Genomic DNA, 21,215 nt, shown 5'->3' with positions numbered 1-21,215 from the left:
GAAACACATGACAAGGAACTGTAGGCAACCTCTAAGGCCCGAGTGTGGCCTCAAGACAACAGCTAGGAAAAAGCTGGAGCCCTCACTCATAAAGTTGCAAGAGAATTAATTCTGCTAACAACACCAATGAGCTTAAAAGTGGAGTTTTCCTCTGGGGTACCTGGGTGGCTCAGTTGGTTAAGTGTCCCACTCTTGGTTTCAGCTCAGGTTGTGATCTCGTGGTTTTGTGGGTTTGAGCCCCACATTGGGCTGGCAGCACAGAGCTTGCTTGGGATTCTCTCTCTCTCTCCCTCTCTGTCCCTCCCCTCCCCGTGCTGCCTCTGTCTCTCTCAGATACATAAAAAAAAAAAAAAAACTTAGAGAAGTCAAGCCTCCAGATGAGAACACAGCATGACTGACATCTCACCTCCAGCCCTGTGAGAGTCTGACCAGAGGACTCAGTTAAGCTGTGATCAGATTCCTGAATCATGAAAACCATGAGATGATAAATGCATGTATTTTAAGCTGCTCAGTGTGGTCATTTGTTACCCAGCAATGGGTAACTAATAGGGACCACTTCCAGATTTAGTGGATATGGGGGAGAAAGGAGACATCGCTTTGTGCTTACTCTAATTCCAAGATTTTGTGATTACGGACAGGGAGAATGAAGCCGCTATTCATAGAAACCGGGCTGTCAGGAGTAGAAACCAGTCTGAGTGGGGATCAGGAAAGATAAAGAAGACTTCAGTTTTGATGTTCATTTTAGGGGAAATACAAATGCCTAAAGCCATCTGGAATTTGGGAGTGGGGCTTAGGGGAGAACTCAGGGCTGACAGAAAAAAACTTTAACGGGAGGGACTTCAGAAAGCAGAAGAGTGAGGATAGGTCTTGGGGAAGAGCCACTGATGGGCCTCGGAGAAGGAAAGCAGAACCAGACCCGAGAGCCAGTTGTGGTCATTAGAAAGAACTGTGATTGATTGGTTCTGTTGCGGAGGATATTCCTTTGCCTCAAATGTAATTATAATGCAACGGCTAGGAGACAGTCTATTTTACAGGTAGGAAAACGAAGGACCCGAAGGTTTAAATTATCTAGACCAATATCACACTAAAAGCAAGTGAAGTCTGGATTCTAACTCAGATATCACTCCAAAACCAGGGATCTTTCTGCTGCGCATTTAATTCATCCTTATTTTCCAAAAGAGGGTAAAATGAGTAAATGGGGGCAAGGAAAAGGTAGAGTTCTCCAGGTGCGGAGAGGGGCGGAGAGAAGCCTAGGGCATCTTCACGCCGCTGCTCAACTTGTAGCCAGCAGAGGTCGCTCGAACACAGACTCCCGGGGCCCACGTGCGCGCAGGCGCAAGCGCAGGCGCGCTCGACTCCGCTCACCCCGGCGCGCCGGGCCGGTGGGGGCGGGTCACGCAGAGCGCGCGGCCGGGAGCGACGCTGGCGGCTGCGGCGGCGGAGCTGCGGGCCGGGAGCCGGCGCGGGTCTCTTGGGTAAGCGAAGAGCCGCGCATTGCTGAGCCCGCCGCCCGCCGTGGAGCCATGGAGATCGGCACCGAGATTAGCCGCAAGATCCGGGTGAGGCCCGCGTCGAGCGTGGACGGGAACCCGGGCCTCAGCGGGCAGGCGAGCGCGCGGTTGTCAGGAGTAACGGGGACTGTGGGCCCGGCCTGGACGCCGCGGCCTAGTCGCCGCCGGTGGCTCTGGGCGGGCCGTAGGGTCGGCGAACGGCTTCACCTCGGCCTGGGCCGCCTTGGGCCTGGGCGCAGAGGCGGCCACGGAGAGAGCGGCGGGCGAGCGGGGCCGCGGCAGGAGAAAGCCGCCCGGAGCGGAAGGAGGCGTGTAGGGCCGGGCGGGAGGCCCGGGGACGGGGGAGGGGGAGGGGGCGGGGAGGAGTCGCGGGGACGGGGGAGGGGGCCCGGGCGCCTCCCCACCCCCACCTGGGCGCGCAGGGGCGGGAGGTGCACGCAGCCGCTGAGTTGCCTCTGCGTTAAGGAGCCCGGTGATTTTCCTCCTTTCTCACACGCACGCTTGTTTTTTTTCCCTCCCGTCAGAGTGCCATTAAGGGGAAATTGCAAGAATTAGGAGCTTATGTTGGTAAGTTTTTTGTTGCTAGCCTAGTAGAATTTAGAGTTTGCTGCTAATTGAATTTTAGTGAATGCATTTTTTTCTCCCCACCGTACTTTTGACTTTGGAGAGATCCCGTTCTACTTCCAAATCCGGTACTCCCTGGTTACTTATTTGACTTACTGTTTTTTCTTGAAGGCTCTATATGCAACCTTGGTTTTTGTTTTTGTCCCCCCCCCCCAAGTCCCATGGTGTTTTTAAAATTGTTTAGCTTCCTCTCTCTTGAGGCTCTGTCGTCTTCTCCATAATGTTTATCTGATTCTTACTTTGTTTTTCCTATTTCCCTTACTTTCTTTTTGATCTTCTGGTTTCAGAACCATTATTTTGCATATGAATGTTTTCTCACATTTGCCTCTGTCATGGTTCAGTGAGTTTTATTTTCAGATGTTTCTTTTTTCCTGTCCCGTTTTGTCTTACCGGATACAGTAATGCGTTTTCTTTATTCGTTTATGATTTATAATTGGAGTGTTTACTTTGGGTCAGGCAGTGTGTTTAACCGTTGTCTATGCATTAGGTCACGGTAATACCCAGGAGAACACTGAGGGGTAAGTGGTAATAACCCTCCCTGTACAAGCAAGGAAACTGAGGTTTTGAGTGCTTACTTGAGCAGCGCTTTATGGATTGAGACCTAGATCTCTTTGGCTCTGACGCTGGTGCCTCCTGTAAAAGTAATAGCTACCATTTACAACAGTGGTTCTTACGGTGTGAGAGATGGCAAGGGTTTTTGTGAAGTCAAAACTGTTTTCATAGTAATACTGATAGGGTACTCGCTCTTTTCACTGTGCTGACATTTGGATTGGGCAAATGCAGTGGTCAGTTAAAGTGCTGGTACCTTACCCTAAATTGAGATCTCATACCAAACTCTTATGACCGATCATATTCACACCCTTCCGCTTAGAATTTTTTTTTTTTTAAAGCCAGTTTCATTTAAGGATATAATTAAGGAGGGGGGGGGGGGTGCCTGGATTGCTCAGTCGTTTTAAGTGTGGTTCTCTTGATCTCGGCTCAGAGTTGTGAGTTTGAGTCCCGCATTGGGCTCTGTGCTGGGTGTGAAGCCTGCTTAAAATATGTATGTATACATATGTAATTAGTGAAGCAGTAAAAATCGTTTATAAACCCTGGCCCTTGACTACATCTTTTTAATGTGTGGTCTGAGAAAGTAGGAATTACTCATAAAGTACTTGTGCTGTATATTAAAGCAGGATGGATTGTCTAAATGGAAAGGATTTGTGTGATTGAGTTGAGAACTAAACCCAGCCACCTTTTTTATGGAACATCTTTTTTTTTTTTTTTTTTTTAATGTTTATTTTTGAGAGAGAGTGCATTGCATACATGAGTCGGGGAAAAGCAGAGAGGGAGAGAGAATCCTAATAAGCAGGGGCTCTGAATGGTGAGATGATGATCTGAGCCAAAATGGAATCAGATGCTTAACCTAGCCACGCAGGCACCCCATGGGAACATCATTTTTATATTCTGACAAGCTAGATATATACACTTGGGTATTTGGCAGACATTTTCTTGAGAGTGAGCAAAGGAAAAAACTGATACACTTTGTTGCCAGTGACGAAAGTTGAGCTTTCAAATGAAAATTAGAATTCTGAAAAATTTGTGTTTACCTTCATGAACTTGAAAGCTTCCCATCACGTAAAAGAATTTCTGGAGCGCCTGGGTGGCTCTCTTCCTGCTTGGGATTCTCTCTTCCTGCCTCCCTGCGTCTTTCCCCGCTTGTCTGTGCACTCACTTTCTCTCAAACATTTAAGACAAAAGATTTTTAATGATATTGACAAATGATTCTTTTCTGTCTCATAATGAAATGTATCAGCATGTCAAGTGATTTGTATAGCTCAGTGAACCAGTTTTTTTTTCTTTCTTTTTTTAATGTGTAATTTTTTAAAATGTGTATTTATTTTTGAGAGAGAGAGAAAGACAGAGTGCGAGCAGGGTAGGGTCAGAGAAAAGGAGACACAGATTCCCAAGCAACCTCCAGGCTCTGAGCTGTCAGCACAGAGCCCCATGAAGGGCTTGAACTCGCAGACTGGTAGATCAAGACCTGAGCGAAATCAAACGTTTACCCAACTGAGCCACCCAGGCGCCCTTAGCCACTATTCTTTCACATGATCAATGCGTGATGATACAGAATTACACAGGGGAAAAAAGATACATTAAATATGGAGGATGGGGGCACCTGGGTGGCTCAGTCAGTGGGCATCTGACTTTAACTCAGGTTATGATCTCACAGTTAATGAGTTTGAACCCTGTGTTGGGGGCTCTGCACTGACAGCTGGCAGCTTGCTTCAGATTCTCTGTCTCTGCCCCTTCCCCACTGTCTCTCAAAAATAAGCATTAAAAAAAAATAAAAGTGGAAGATGGATCAAGGGATTTTCATGTAATAAGTGTAAAAAGGTCATTGATAGAGTTTTAGTTTCCATATTGCTGCTAACCTTTAAGAAAGTACCACTTGTTGAATTTTGGTATAGTATCACAAAAGAATATCTGCATTATCTGAAAAGGCTGTTAAAATACAGTTGAGCCTTGAACAATTGGGGGGTTAGTGTTGCTGGATACTCCCTCTCCCCCTCCCTACACACAGTCGAAAATACAAGTACAACTTTTGACTCTCCGCAAATACAACTACTAGCCGACTGTTGATCAGAAGCCTTACTGGTAACGTAAACAGTCCATTAACACATATTTTGTATGTTATATATATTGCTGTATTTTTACAATAAACTATGGGAAAAAAACATTACGAAAGTCATAAAGAGGAGAAAATACATTTTTGGTGACTGTAGCAGAAACAATCCAGGTATAATTGGACCCAGGCAGTTCAAACTCATGTTGTTCAAGGGTCAGCTATACTTTATTTTCTCACTATGTATTTGTGAGGCCAGATTTTCTTCATGTTTTTCAACTAGAACAGCATAACATTTAAATGCAGAAGGAGAAACTAGGATCCAGCTGTCTTCTTAAAATCCATGTATTAAGGAGATTTATAAAAATACAACTTTTGCATTTTTTTGGGGAAAAAATGGGTTTTTAATAACAATGTTATTTATGTCATATAAATGGGTTTATTGACGTGTGGTATGTTATTTTATTTTATTTTATTAAAAAAAAATTTTTTTTTTTTAACGTTTATTTATTTTTGAGACAGAGAGAGACAGAGCACGAACGGGGGAGGAGCAGAGAGAGAGGGAGACACAGAATCGGAAGCAGGCTCCAGGCTCTGAGCTGTCAGCCCAGAGCCCGACGCGGGGCTTGAACTCACGGACCGTGAGATCATGACCTGAGCTGAAGTCGGACGCTTAACCGACTGAGCCACCCAGGCGCCCGCTAATTTAAATGAATTAATACTTTTTTAAATTCTTAGTTTTTCTAGTCTGGTAATTACCAATAGATAACTCACATAAATAAAAGTTCTTTGGGGTCATCAATAGTTTTAGGGGGCTTCTGTGTGGCTCAGCCAGTTGAGCATCCAACTTCGGCTCAGGTCACGATTTCACAGTTCGTGAGTTCGAGCCCTTTGTCAGGCTCTGTGCTGACAGCCTGGAGCCTGCTTCATATTCTCTGTCTGTCTCTTTCTTGGTCTTTCCCCCTCCCCCACTTGTGCCCGTGCTCGCTCGCGTGCGCGCGTGCGCTCTCTCTCTCTCTCTCTCTCTCAAAAATAAATAAACATTAAATTTTAAGGGGCACCTGGGTGGCTCAATCCGTTAAGCGTCTGACTTCAGCTCAGGTCAAGATCTCCCAGTCTCTGAGTTCGAACCCCACATCAGGTTCTGTGCTGACAGCTCAGAGCCTGGATTCTCCTTTGGATTCTGTGTCTCCCTCTCTCTCTACCCCTCCCCTGCTTGCTCTCTCTCAAAAATAGAGATTAAAAAAAATTTTTTTTAAGAACGTAAAAGGGACCTGAGATCCAACAGTTTGAGAATTGCTAATTTAACACATGCTGGACACATTTTGTAAATTGTTGTCAAAGTTGTTAGAAGTCATTAACAGGTAAGAGGAATTGAGGCTCAGAAGTGAAGATGAAGCTGAACCAGGATTCATTTTTTTCTTTTATTTGATCAGCACTTAATGGATACACCAGCTATGTGTCAGGAACTTGTTTTAGTTCAAAAATAAATCTACAGAAAACCTATGATGTGAACTTTCTTAATTCTAGCACATGAAAGCACAAACGTGTTCATTGAGTCTGAATTCAATCTTATTGATGATTCCTATCACTTAGCAAAAATCTCAAACCAAGGATTTTGAGCCTATTAAAACCTGGTTTATAAGCCTAATATTGTCCAATATAAAATGTAATTGTAATAAAGGTATATATTTTATGATTTTCAGAATATTTTCATATAGTTCCATTTGTTCCTGAAAATAGCGGGAATGGCAGGTAGTATTACTCCTTTTACAAATCAAGAAATGGAGTCTTGGAAGGGCTAAATAGAGCTGGTCAGTATCAGATTTAAGACCAAAGAACTCAGGTCTTCTGTGTCCTTAATGCTAAAAACAGGAGTCAGTCACTCCTGTATGGTCCTCTGGAACTCCACTGAAATTGTGGGGGGGGCTGGGGGGGGGGGGGGGGCTGGGTGGCTCAGTTGGTTAAGCGTAGGCCTCAGCTCAGGTCATGATCTCATGGTCCATGAGTTTGAGCCCTGTGTGGGGCTCCGAGCTGACAGTTCAGAACCTGGAGCCTGCCATTATTAATTTAGATTTACAGTTAACTACCTAATTGTATGTTTGTGTGTCGTCCTTCTGGAAAGGGTGACTTTCTAATCTCTTTTTTTGGTATTAGAAAGAGTCCTGGAAACTTCTAAGGTTATAGAAACAGTCCTTTAATAAATATTGAGTATCCTTTTTTTTTTTTTTTTTTTAATTTTTTTTTTCAACGTTTTTTATTTATTTTTGGGACAGAGAGAGACAGAGCATGAACAGGGGAGGGGCAGAGAGAGAGGGAGACACAGAATCGGAAACAGGCTCCAGGCTCCGAGCCATCAGCCCAGAGCCTGACGCGGGGCTCGAACTCACGGACCGCGAGATCGTGACCTGGCTGAAGTCGGATGCTTAACCGACTGCGCCACCCAGGCGCCCCTTGAGTATCCTTTTTTAACGTATTGGGTGGGATACAAAGGAGAACAAGTCTTTGTTAAGAATGATAACTTCATTTGTGTTTGTTTAAAATGGAGCATGTTAGTGGGATGGCAACTACAATTTGTAAGTCATTCACATGTTATTTTCTTTATTTTTTACTTAAAAAAATTTATAGTTGACGATTTTCCTCACATTGTAGAAGTCTGAGCTTAAACCTTCAAAACTCACTTTTTCCCCTATTGTATAGACTTCAAATAAATTTGAGAAATCAGAATTCTGTAAAAATATATTATGAACACATTAGTTTTTCATTAGATTCTTCCTGTTTTGTAAACTGAGAAAACAGTATGAATTCTAATGACTCTGTTGACATGTAATTGGTATACATTAAACTGTGCATAGTTTAAGTGTACAACTTAGTATGTTTTGACAAATACATACGATAATCAGACTAATGAACATATTCATTACTCCCAAAAGTTGCCTTGGGCTTCTTTGTATCTCTCCTTCCCACCTTTCTCTGCTTGGACCTGTACTGAAGCAACAACTGATCTCACATAGAATATTATTTTATTTTATTTTATTTTATTTTAAATTTTTTTAAGTTTATCTTTATTTTTGAGACAGAGCATGAGCGGGGGAGGGGCAGAAAGAGAGGGAGACATAGAATCCAAGGCAGGCTCCAGGCTCTGAGCTGTCAGCACAGAGCCTGACATGGGGCTCTAACCCATGAACCGTGAGATCATGACCTCAGCTGGACGCTCAACCAACTGATCCACACAGGTGGATGGCTGGGTTAGAAGATGCAAACTGATAGTGACAGGAAAGCACATCTTCACCATTGACATTATGATGGAGAAAATCTGTGAAGGCTGACAAAGCATTCTAACTTCTTTGTTAACCTTACACTTTGCATAAATAAGCTACCAGGCTTATTTACTGCAATTTCCAGAAAACGGAACTTTTTGATACTCTGCAAAGAAAAGAAATGGTTTTTTGTTCTCTCTTGTATCTCCTCACATCACATTGCATAATTTCATTAAATACTCAGATTTCTCCAACAAAACAAAAAGGCAGCCTGCTGAATGGAAGACAGTATCTGCAAATGATACATCTGATAAGGGATTCATATGCAAAATATGTAAAAAACTTACAATTCAACACCAAAAAAAAATCCCTCAAACACCAAATCCATTTTAAAAATGGACAGAGGGCGGCGCCTGGGTGGCTTAGTTGGTTGAGCATCTCACTCTTGGTTTTGGCTCAGGTCATGATCTCTACGGCTCGTGAGTTCAAGCCTGGCATTAGGCTCTACCAACAGCGCGGAGCCTGCTTGGGATTCTCGCTCTCTTCCTTTCTGCTCCTTCCCTGTTTGCTCTCTCTCTGTCAGAAGAAATACACTTGGAAAAATAAAAATAGACATTTTTCCAAAGAAGACGTGTAGATGGCCAGCAGACACATGAGAAGATAGTCAACATTACTAATCAGGGAAATGCGAATCAAAACCATAGCTATCACCTTATACCTGTCAAAATGGCTAGAATCAAAGAGACAAGAGCTTGGCAAGGATATAGAGAAAAAGGAACCCTTGTGTACTGTTGGTGGAAATACAATTTGGTGCAGCTACTGTGGAAAACAGTGTGGCAGTTCCTCAAAAAAATAAAATAGAAGTACCACATCCAGGAATTCTATTGGGTATTTACCCAAAGAATGGTATGAAAAGATACATGCACCTATATGTTATATTGCAGCATTATTTACAATAGCCAAGGTATGGAAGCCGCCTAAGTGCCCATTGATAGATGATGGGTAAAGAAGATGTAATACGTATAAACATATACGCGTGTGTATATGTTTATAATGGAACATTACTCAGCCATAAAAAAGAATGAGGCCTTGCCATTTACAATGTGGAGGAACCCAGAAGGTATTATGCTAAGTGAAATGAAGTCACAGAGAAAGATACCATATGATTTAGCTTACATGCAGAATCTAAAAAATAAAGCAGGGTGCCTGGCTGGCCCAGTTGGTAGAGCATGCAATTCTTGATCTCAGGGTTGTGAATATGAGCCCCACGTTGAGTGTGGAGATTACTTGAAATAAAATCTAAAAAACAAACTAAAAACAGACAACCCAGACTCTTAAATACAGAGAACAAATTGGTGGTTGCCGGAGGGGAGGTAGGTGAGGAATGGGTGAACTAGATTAAGGGGATTAACAGGGACAAATTTCTAGCTCTAAAATGAGTCACATAAACAAAAGGTACAGCATAGGAAGCATAGTGTTGTAATAACATTGTATGGTGACGGATGGCGACTACACTTACCGTGGTGAGCATGGAGTAATGTATAGAATTGTCAAATTAGTATGTCGTACACCTGAAACTGATATAACGTATATTAATTATACTTAAATAAAATAAAACGCTGATGTTTTGATCCTCCTGTCCAGTATTGTAATTTAATTGAGAGGGAGCTTGGACATAAGCAGATTTTTTTAAAGCTCCCCAGCAGATTCTAACGTGAAATTAAATTTGAGAATCTCTCCTCTATAGCAGCTGCTTAGCTAGTGTTATCTGCACGTTATTATACTGGAAATTAGGAAAAGTTTTCATTCTATTCAGATTTGATTTTTCATAGCACTTGAGGTAACTGGTAAGGCAGAAGTGGCTAGTTTACTTTGACTATGAATAACTTTTTACCCCAGTGCACCTTATAAATACTACTTCTTCTAGGTCTGTCATGATGTGAAACAGAATAGCTTGCATAACACATAGCCTCTGGATTTTCAGTTAACTCTCCCAATAATCGTAATGTTCAGGCAGGGTTGCCACCTAGTTTCCTAAAATTTCTTGGCAACATTTTTTTGTTGTTAGTGTAAAATTTCAAGAGATTTAAATGTCCATTAATATAAAGTGAATAAATCAATTGTGTCTTCATACTACTAGAGCAGTAAAAAAAAAAAAAAAAAAAAATGAGATTTCTGTTTCCATTTGTAGATTGGGCTTTCTGAGTATGTTTGTGCTTTTCTTGAACTGGATTTTTGGTATTTCTCCTTGAAACAAATGAAAGGTTTTTTGTTTGTTTTGGCCTAAGTGTATTTCTGAAATGAGCCTTTCTGCCTACTTAAAAATAGGAACATTTTAGGTATTAAATCTAAAGGATTTTTTTTTTTTTTTTTTGGTGGGGATTAGAGTTCTTGATAAATGGCTTTTGCTTCCTTATCTTCTTACTGTGGTGGTTTTGTTTTTCTTTTTGGTCCTAGACCTCACCTTCATAATCATTATGTAGGAGAGTATGAGGATAAAACAGTGAAATTGAAATTATTTAAATTTAAGATTAAATTTTTTAAACCATGTAGAGTTTTTGGGTGGTTTTAGTTCATTTGATGTTGAAGTTTATTACCCTGAGATAATAGAAATCTGCCTTTACTGAGGATAAAGATGTTCTCTTGAGAAAGGAGTATAATTTTGAAGCTTAAGTAACACACAAAACATACAAAACTCTATTATTCTTGAGGAATATCCGTTTGCTTTTTGGAAGCTTTGCTGAAATTGATGAGCATTAATTAAAAAGATAAAAAGGAAATGAATACACTCAAGTTTGATACTGTAATTCAGAATACCTAGTTTTATAAGGATTTGTTATTTCTAATTCCCATCCTTACTAATAATTGAAATACCTATGTAATGAAGAGGGAAAAAAAGCTATACTTTCTTGTCCAACATAATTCTAGTAGAGCTGAGATGTTAATTCTTAGAGCTATATTTATATTTTCAAGTATGTTAACTTTTTAGAAGTCAATATTGAGGAAAACGTAAAAAAGTTTTTATATACTTTTCCTTTTAACTAGATGAAGAACTTCCTGATTACATTATGGTGATGGTGGCCAACAAGAAAAGTCAGGACCAAATGACAGAGGACCTGTCCCTGTTTCTAGGGAACAACACAATTCGATTCACCGTATGGTATGTTTCTGAATTTTTACCCCTTAGACCAAAGTTTGGCACAATCAGAGTAGGTATTCTGTCTGAAAAGAGGTTCTTGACAGGAGAGGCAGATTCACTGTGGAGAGGCAGGTAGTAAGCCATGCATGAGAGCACAGCCTCTGGAGCCAGATTGCTGAGGTTGAATCCTGGATCTGCCTCTTACTTTGGTTTTTCCACTTGTAAAATGAGATTAATAAATTCCCTTTATAGGACATTGTAAGGATTAAATGAAATAATACATGTAAGGTACTTATATCTGTGCCTGGCCCATAGCAAGTCCTTAGTCTGTGTTAATGGTAGGTTATTGTGTTTCTTTGTAAACCTTTGGATCTCTTATTCCTTTCCCTGAACCCAAACCAGTTACATATGTTTTGGGGGCCGGGTTGACTTCCTCAGTTGCTTTCTCTAATGAGTTAACCTTTAGGGGGCAAAGGTTTTGGACAAAATTTCAAATGAGTTTTAAAAGTTTGGAACCTTCTGAAGTTTGGGATTGTAAAAAGACAATTTTATGTTTAAATATAAATTCATGTTATTATTTTCAGTGTCCTTTTTCAAACCAACAGAGGCCTTTCAGTTGAGAATATGGAGAAAAAGCATAAGATTCATTTAAGAAGGCAGGCCAGGCTCTGGTACCATGTTTGAGGTAGAGTGAGGGTAGGGGGAGGTAATGATGTGGCTGAGAATAGATCAGGAAGTACTCTGAAAAGGCCCTCACTCTGGGAACCACCAATTACAGAACAAGTTGATAATGGAGCAAAAGTTGAGCTAGTAGAGTGGCCTGCTTACTTTGCATGGCAGGAGACTGGGAGAGGTTAATAGGCGCTAAAGAGGGATATTAAACTGGTTAACTTCTACTTCTTGCTTTTAAACCAGAGTTTGTCTTGAAGGTATTTTTGCCCCAGTGGGCTACTATATGCTTTATCAGTCTTGTGAAGTTTTCTTGAAATTGCAAATAGAATTCTCTGATTATATTACATAGTTTTGAAGAACATTCAGTACACTGGTTGATCCTCAGATGTTTTGGAACATCCACTACCGTAGCGTGGGTGAGCTAACCCACTTGTTACACTTAGTCCCTAGAATTAAAAAAAAAAAAAAAAAAAAAAAAAAAAGACCGTTGAACTTTTGACTGGGGAAACTGATTTTTTTTTTTTTTTTTTTTAAATCTACAGTCCACGTATTTGTTTTCTTTCACATACATGTTTTTTGACTTGATTTTTTTGGTTCATCCTTGGTATCACTTTTGGTTGGAGTCCCACTAGTATAATATGGGAGATTGACTTAGTAGGTCCTTCTTAATTAACTTGATGGAATGCTTGAGACAAATTTCTTACATAAAGGACTACATGAATTTGAATTTAAAATCATATTAATTGACCTTTCTCATCTTGCCATAAATTTAGTTCCTTAACACATACTGATACAAGTTACGATGTCACTGTCTTGGCAGTTTATTTTCTTAAGTTAAATGTTCATTCACCAGCTTGAAACGGACTGTTCTGCAATAATTTTGTCCAAGGGGACAGTGGCATGTGATGGGGTTCTGGTTGAAACATTGTTAATGAGATATTTCTGGTGTTTTCATGAAGCCTCCTGAAAGGATTGTAAGGCACATTTGCCTTGCACATAACTACTAAAACAGGTTATATTATAAGCAAGGTTGTAGTCTATTCTTGTTTATGTGACTAGTTTTGTAAGTAATAGTTACAATGAAGTGATATATTTTAAGATTATTTTGAAGTTTTTTCGACGCTTGGAATTAAGTTGTCCCAAAAACCATATTAATAGATAAAACAAACTGCTTAAATGATTGTAATAATAAGCTGTATTACATATTTGTGTGTTTTATCTTTTACCCTAAGGTACATTGAGTCTTTAATTTTAGTAGTTTATCTATTAAATACCATTTAGTACCATTATATCTGAAGGTAAATTCTATAATGTCATCAAATTTCAAGTGACAATTGAGATAAAATCTTTCTTGATTAAAGGAAGCTTTAAAATATATTTTTTTTTCTTTCAGGCTTCATGGTGTATTAGATAAACTTCGCTCTGTTACAACTGGTAAGATTCATTAAAATTCAGGGTTTTTGGAATTTACTATAGCATTTTCTTTCTAAAGCCATGTATATTGCTTTGGGAAAAATTCCATAAATTTGAAAACAGTGGTTCATTTGAACTTTCTTAGGAAGCCTATGAATTATGAATTCAAGAGCAATAAATTTAACATAATTTAAAGATAATTTAAACGATGGAAGAGAGGGGCGCCTGGATGGTTTAGTCGGTTAAATTCCCTACTCTTGATTTTGGCTTGGGTCATGATCTCATGGTTCATGAGTTTGAGCCCTGTGTGCTGGCAGCACAGAGCCTATTTGGGAGTTTCTGTCTGTCTCTCAAAAATAAATAAGTAAACTTAAATAAAGGAAGGGAAACTATGCAATTTATGTTAAGGAAGTAATTGTACATGTATGCAGTGATTTAGCTTCAAGGATATTTTAGTATTTTATAATCGAAAATTCCTTAAAAGTTTAGTAATAGCAGATCGAAATAATTATTATATTACTATGTATGGAATAACATTCAGCCATTAAAAATGTTGTGGAAGAATACGTATTGCTTTTAAATTGGTGATGAAGACAGGGAAGGTTCAAAGTAATAAATAACAGCTTAGAAGGACCATGTGATTTTCTTTTCAGATCCCTCCAGTCTCAAGGCTTCTGATACCAACATCTTTGATAATAACGTGTCTTCAAACAAGAGCAGTTTCGGTCGGGGAGACGAGAGAAGGCATGAAGCTGCAGTGCCACCCCTCGCAGTTGCTAGCACAAGACCTGAGAAAAGAGATTCCAGGGTTTCTACTAGTTCACAGGAGCAGAAAGCCACTAATGTTAGGTGAGAATCCTCTGTAGACCTGCTGTGGGTAGGTAGGTGTGTGTATGTGACATTTACATTGGTTTTTGTATCTTTAAATTTCTGTTTTCAGAAAGTTTTGGAAATACGGAGGTGGTCATGAGCAATTTTTTTGAATAAAATAATAAAATCCAAAGTATGATTATCTTTTACCTCAAACGAGTTTTGAATCAGAGTTTTAAATCAGAGTTTTAAAATAGAATGCAATTTTAGAGTAGTTTTTAATGGAATTTGTAAAGGGAGTATCTACATTGTTTCATTAAAATTTAAATATTCTTTGAAGATTTAAAGATACTGCTCTAAATTGGATATAATTCTTTGTGTGTTTCTTAAAAAAATAGACAGACTTATGATGATGGAGCTGCAACCCGATTAATGTCAACTGTGAAGCCTCTGAGGGAGCCAGCACCCTCTGAAGATGTGATTGATATTAAGCCAGAACCAGATGATCTCATTGATGAAGACCTCAATTTTGTGCAGGAGAATCCCTTATCTCAGAAAAAACCGACAGTGACACTTACGTATGGTTCTTCTCGCCCTTCTATTGAAATTTATCGACCACCTGCAAGTCGAAATGCAGATAGTGGTGCTCATTTAAACAGGTTGCAATTTCAGCAGCAACAAAACAATATTCATGCTGCCAAGCAACCTGATTTACAGAACAGCCGGGTATATGAAACAGGACGTTTGTGTGAACAGGAAGTGCTTAACAGCTTAGAAGAGACTTATAGTCCCTTCTTCAGAAACAACTCAGAAAAAATGAGTATTGAGGTTTGTATATATTTTATTTTATTTTATTTTATTATTATTTTTTTAGTAGGCCACACACCTAACATGGGGCTTGAACTCAGTGACCCTGAGATCGAATCACATGTTCTACCAACTGAGTCAGCCAGGCATCCCTGTATATACTTCTAAATTCTGGCTTGTTAGGCTGAAAATTAGCAGTTCTTAATACTAAATATGTGTGGAATAGCTACACACGTATTGCAAGTTTACTTTAAACTGATACATCTGCTACTGAACATACTACACCAGATTTTCCTCTTCACAACTGGCTTCTACAGATATTTTACATCTTGTTTATTTTTCTGGGATGCCAGCATTTGAGATAACCTTTCTTCCCCCCCAATTGGAGATACCTTTAACCTTACCTTATAGTTTTGGTAGAATTTTAGGTCAATTTTATTAGATTTTCCACAGCAATTACTAGTAAACAAGTAATTTCATTTTATTAGTTTCTTCAATAGTGTTACATGCTGCTGTTTATAAGTGATTGTAAAGCACTAGTTTTTGTTTAGCTGAAGATTGGCTACTAGGGATATTTATATTTTTATAAGAAACCAGGAAATAGCCCGTGAATTCTAAATATGATTGGCTTTTTCTTGAAAAGGAAGAAATACTGTGGTAGATCTTTGTTATTTTCTGAGACTAGGTAAGCGTAAATTTATCTGATTGCAGGAAGAAAACTTTCGGAAGAGAAAGTTGCCTGTGGTAAGTTCAGTTGTTAAAGTAAAAAAATTCAATCATGATGGAGAAGAGGAGGAGGAAGATGATGATTGTGGGTCTCGTACAGGAAGCATCTCCAGCAGTGTGTCAGTGCCAGCAAAGCCTGAAAGGAGGTACCCTGAACATTGTCTGTAAATCTTTAGTTGGCTGATGGAGCTCCTGGGTTTGTTAGAGATCATGAAAATAAAAATTTAATAACGTAAGATTTTTCCATTGGTTTTTGAGAAACATTAATCAAAGAGAAATTGCTTAAAATTGGAGAAGATTACAGAGAATACTAAAAACTAATATAGTGGGGAGGAGGGGTGATCCAGATTCATTATTTAAAAAGTTAAAACTTTCCCATCTAGTTGGCATTTCCTAAGAACTATTGCTAGTCTGTTTCAAACCTAAGAAAAGGCTATAGTAAAGGCCTAATGGATGGCTAGCATGCGAAGAGCTGAAATCTAAAAATTAATCAAAATACCTTTAACTTTTTTAGACCTTCACTTCCACCTTCTAAACAAGCTAACAAGAATCTAATTTTGAAGGCTATATCTGAAGCTCAAGAATCTGTAACAAAAACAACTAACTATTCTACAGGTAATTTAAGTGTATTACATTTACATTAAGTTAGTTTTCTGTACCTCTTGAGGAAGCTAGAATTGATTGCTCCCCAAGTTGTGGTATAATAAAGACACTTGCCACATGCCACCCCCATGTTTATAGCAGCATTATCAACAATAGCCAAAGTATGGAAAGAGCCCAAATGCCCATTGATGGATGAATGGTTAAAGAAGATGTGGTGTGTGTGTGTGTGTGTGTATGTATATGTATACATATATATATATATATATATACACATATATATATATACACGTATATGTATATATATATATATGTGGTAATCAAAAAGAATGAAATCTTGCCATCTGCAGCTATGTGGATGGAATCGGAGGGTATTATGCTAAGTGAAGTTAGAGAAAGACCAATATATGACTTCACTCATATGAGGACTTTAAGAGACAAAACATATGAACATAAGGGAAGGGAAACAAAAATAATATCAAAACAGGGAGGGGGACAAAACATAAGAGACTCATAAATGTGGAGAACAGGCTGAGGGTTACTGGAAGGGTTGTGGGAGGGGGGATGGGCTAAATGCGTAAGTGGTACTAAGGAATCTACTGAAATCATTGTTGCACTATATGCTAACTAATTTGGATGTAAATTTAAAAAAAAAGATACTTGCCAGATGTCAAGACCAAGAGGAGGTTCAGGGAATAATGGTTGTAAAAAGATTTGACCAGTCTGAGGAACTTGCAGCTATTGGTGGAATTTAGTTCTTAGAGCCATGTATAATGCCTTTTCCTTCCTCTTTCTAGTGTGTATGAAATACAGAATTTTTAAAGGGAGTTTTGGTAAAGATGGGACTGCAATATTCTTGGCATTGGAGTCAGCATTTGATCGGAATTTATGATGTATAAAAGGGAGCACAATTGGGTAGTAAGAGGCCAGAGTTAGAAAGACATGGTTGGTGTATGAGCATATTGGTCTCTTTCCTTTCAGTAGAACCCATTAATGGAATATAAAGCAGAGAATTGATTCATTTGTGATGTTCCTGCCTCAGTCCTAGTAGAAATTCTAAATTATTTTATGAGAGGAGGTAAAGGTTTTGCAGGCTTTTAAAATGAGATGAGTCAGCTCTGTAATCTGACCTTATAGAAAGCTTATTCTGAAATGCAAACCAAGTGATAGGTGCCATATTAGCATTAAATTCTGTACTTTGCCCCATGTGCTATAGCCATTGTGTAAAGTGTTTTCTTTTTTTAATGTTTTTTTTTGAGAGAGAGTTGGGAAGGGACAAGGAGAGGGAGAGAGAATCCCAAGCAGGCTCTGCATTGTCTGTGATTACCCACTCTAAAAAAAATTTTTTTAAGATTATTTCTTGAGTGAACGAACACACACAGAGGTGGGGAGGGAGAGAGAGGGAGAGAATCTCAAGCAAGCTCTGCACTGAAGGCACAGAGCCCCAGACAAAGGACCCCAACTCATGAGCTGTGAGATCATGACCTGAGCTGAAATCAAGAGTCAGATGCTTAACCGACTGAGTCACTCAGGTGCCTCTAAAAAATTTTACTTTTGCTATGGATTTGGTGACTATTCTTGTAGCATTTTTCTGGTTTTTCATTCTCCTTTGCATCTTTTTGTGACCTCTTCCTAAAGTGAAGTAAATTGTAAGTTAGCAACTTTTAAACCTCATAGGCATCTGTCCTCTTATTTTCTTTTTAAAAATTTTTAAATGTTTATTTATTTTAGAGAGAGGGGGAGACAGAATCTGAAGCAGGCTCCAGACTCTGAGCTGTCAGCACAGAGCCCAGCACGGGGCTTGAACCCATGAACCAAGAGATCATGATCTGAGCTGAAGTCGGACGCTTAACTGACTGAGCTACCCAGGCGCCCCTGCTTCTCATCTTCTACTTTAACCTTGAACATAAAATGGGTTTTGCCATATCAGATCTGGGTTATTGCGCAAAGGCCAACACTAGACCTAATCTATTTACATTCTTTCTTTTTGCCTGTGCACACTATTGAGTGTTGAGAATTGTAGAGAATTTTACTCTTTGTGACTTTGAAATTTCCTGTTTTTATTTTTTATTTAATTTTTTATGTATTTATTTTTACATTAAGGTTTTTCTTTTTAACTTGTGGCAATTTTTTTTTCTTTATTTTATTTTTTTTCTTTTTCAATATATGAAATTTATTGTCAAATTCATTTCCATAGAACACCCAGTGCTCATCCCAAAAGGTGCCCTCCTCAATACCCACCCTACCCTCCCTCCCACCCCCCATCAACCCTCAGTTCTCAGTTTTTAAGAGTCTCTTATGCTTTGGCTCTCTCCCACTCTAACCTCTTTTTTTTTTTTTTCCCCTTCCCCTCCCCCATGGGTTTCTGTTAAGTTTCTCAGGATCCACATAAGAGTGAAACCACATGGTATCTGTCTTTCTCTGTATGGCTTATTTCACTCAGCATCACACTCCAGTTCCATCCATGTTGCTACAAAGGGCCATATTTCATTCATTCTCATTGCCACATAGTACTCCATTGTGAAATTTCCTGTTTTTATAACGATGAGAGATTTCCCTAGTTTTTTGAGAAATAGCATTGGAGTTTGTTCTTGGCCTCTGTTATGTAGGTTACAATTTGAAATTGTTATGTGATCATGAAGCAGAATCTAAACTGTGTTTGGTTAGGGGGTGCCTGGGTGGCTCAGTCGGTTAAACGTCCACAACTTTGGCTCAGGTCATGATCTCACAGTTTGTGAGTTTGAGTCCTGCTTTGGGCTCTGTGCTGACAGCTGAGAGCCTGGAGCCTGCTTTGAATTGCATCTCCCTCTCTGCCCCTCACCTGCTCACACTCTGTTTCTCTCTCTCTCTCTCTCTCTCTCTCTCTCTCTCAAAAATAAATATTAAAAAAACTATAAACTACTTTTGGTTAAAAATGTATACGTTTGCGTGGCAGTGTATTTATGGCACATGGTTTAAAATGTAGAGATGAGATCCGTTATTGGTCTCTCTGGAATATTGTAAGAAAAAAGCTGGTATCTGAACGGTTTCAAACTTTTCATATGTCCTAAACCCGAGGAAGCATTTATATTTAATAGGACATGTTCACTGTTCGGTTTTGATGTATTACTGCATCTGCATTTCTCATCTTTTTTCCTTTTTGTATAAAAGTCTCACAGAAACAGACACTTCCAGTTGCTCCCAGAACTCGAACTTCTCAAGAAGAATTGCTGGCAGAAATGGTCCAGGGGCAAAGCAGGACCCCCAGGATAAGTCCTCCCATTAAAGAAGAGGAAACAAAAGGAGATAATATAGAAAAAAGCCAAGGTAATAATTTAAATGATACGTCATCCTTTATTATACTTTTTTTATGAGACATTAAATATTTGCCACTCAATATTTATGAAATGTTCTATGACAAAAGTGCTCATTAGGCCCAAAAATAGAATGAGAAGGGACCATGAGAAAAGTCTGTACCTATACTTTTCAGAATTTTAAGAGTCTTTTTATTATGAAATTTTTAATGTTATTAAAAGTGGAAAGAATAGTGCAGTGAATTCCCATGAATCCAGTTACCTCACCTTAATAATTACCAGTGTTTTGCTGGTTTTAAGAAAACTTGTATTTAGAGATACATAGATGCCTACATTTTCTCTTTTTTTCTTTTTGTTAATCCTACCCCTGTTCTCTTAAACCTGAAATCTTTAAATTTCCTCTTTCTTAGCATTCTGTCTCTTACCTGCCAGATCTGCCCTATTGTCCCAGTGGCCCTAATTTATTATCCTCTTGTGGCTGGCATACTATGGTTAGCCTTGAGCTGACCTTTCTGCTTCCTTTCTCTCAATCCCACCACCCCAATCTCAAGTACAAACACTTTCCTGTTTAAAGTGTGCCTCTGGGGGTGCCTGCATGGCTCAGTCACTTGGGGGTCCAGCTGTTGATTTTAGCTCAGGTCATGATCTCAGGGTTGTGAGCTAGAGTCCCACATCAAGCTCTGTGCTGAATGTGGAGCCTGCTTGGGATATTCATTCTCTATCTCTCTTTCTCTGTCCCTCCCCTACTTGTATGTGCGCACATCGTGTGCTTTCTTTCTCTCAAAATAAATAAAAATAAATTAAAAAAATAAAAAAATCTCTATTATAAAAATATACAATATGACATCATGTGACTCCTTTCTGAGAGTATTCTAATGTTTCCATCTCCTGCATTGTCCAGGATTGACGCCATCAACTTGGCGTTTACACAGCTTCAATATCTGGGCTCTAGGCCTGTCCAGTCATTCTCCACTGCTTTCCAACCTTTTTTCCTTCTTTTCCTATCAGGAAAGGTTCTAGTTTCCTTTTCCTCTTCTACTGAGATCTGAATTTAACAACCCACCCAAACTGAATGCTCATCACATTATTTCTGACTTACACCTTTCTAATGTTGGCATATGTTTTTTTCATTTTTCCTTAACTGTGTTCTTGAAATTGTTCTAGGTTCAAACATTTCATGAAGCTTTAGTGATTTCATCTTATGTTTGTTTCTTCATTCTCTCTTAAAAAAAACAAAAACAAAAACAAACTCTTGTGGGGCGCCTGGGTGGCTCAGTCGGTTGAGCATCCAACTTCGGCTCAGGTCATGATCTCACGGTTCATGAATTCGAGCACCGTGTCGGGCTCTGCTGACAGCTCAGAGCCTGGAGCCTGCTTTGAATTCTGTGTGTCTTTCTCTGCTCCTCTCCTGCTCCTGCTCTGTCTCTCTCTTTCAAAAATAAACATTAAAAAAAAATCTTTGGATTGTGCAGTTTGCCATGTCGGCATTATTTGCAGTTCCAGTAAACGATGGACCTGAGAACAGAAAAATTCCAAAACAGCCAGTAGGTACTAACTGGAAAGTGTAAGTGGGCCAATTTGTGAAGAGCAACTGAAACTGACACTTGATCTTCAGTAAGGGTAAGCATTGCAGTTATCAAAGCACATCAAACAGTTTTAAATCCATGATTTCATATGTTTTGAAGTAAATCCTTAATTAGCTTCTGGACGATAATAGACGCTAATCCATTGTCTTGAAAACTGGATACATAATTG

The 21,215-nt window shown here is 39.3% G+C and overlaps 1 protein-coding gene across 4 annotated transcripts in view; it reads left to right on the top strand.

Annotated features, from left to right (window-relative positions):
• The first annotated feature begins 1,400 nt into the window (after positions 1 to 1,400).
• Positions 1,401 to 21,215, top strand: part of ZC3H14 (zinc finger CCCH-type containing 14) — a 47,266-nt gene continuing 27,451 nt past the window's right edge. For all 4 annotated transcript variants that reach the window (XM_049612364.1, XM_049612363.1, XM_049612362.1 and 1 more), the window contains exons 1-9: positions 1,401 to 1,559; positions 2,036 to 2,078; positions 11,046 to 11,160; positions 13,205 to 13,245; positions 13,878 to 14,073; positions 14,433 to 14,862; positions 15,553 to 15,713; positions 16,082 to 16,182; positions 19,318 to 19,473. In XM_049612364.1, the coding sequence (XP_049468321.1) occupies positions 1,524 to 1,559; positions 2,036 to 2,078; positions 11,046 to 11,160; positions 13,205 to 13,245; positions 13,878 to 14,073; positions 14,433 to 14,862; positions 15,553 to 15,713; positions 16,082 to 16,182; positions 19,318 to 19,473 (1,279 nt within the window). In that variant the 5' untranslated portion in view covers positions 1,401 to 1,523. The remainder of the gene's footprint in view (positions 1,560 to 2,035; positions 2,079 to 11,045; positions 11,161 to 13,204; positions 13,246 to 13,877; positions 14,074 to 14,432; positions 14,863 to 15,552; positions 15,714 to 16,081; positions 16,183 to 19,317; positions 19,474 to 21,215) is intronic.

The sequence above is a fragment of the Panthera uncia genome, assembly GCF_023721935.1.
Source record: "Panthera uncia isolate 11264 chromosome B3 unlocalized genomic scaffold, Puncia_PCG_1.0 HiC_scaffold_1, whole genome shotgun sequence".
Taxonomy (NCBI): domain Eukaryota; kingdom Metazoa; phylum Chordata; class Mammalia; order Carnivora; family Felidae; genus Panthera; species Panthera uncia.
The sequence above is the reverse complement of the archived record's forward strand: the minus strand, read 5'-3'. Positions and strand labels throughout refer to the sequence as shown.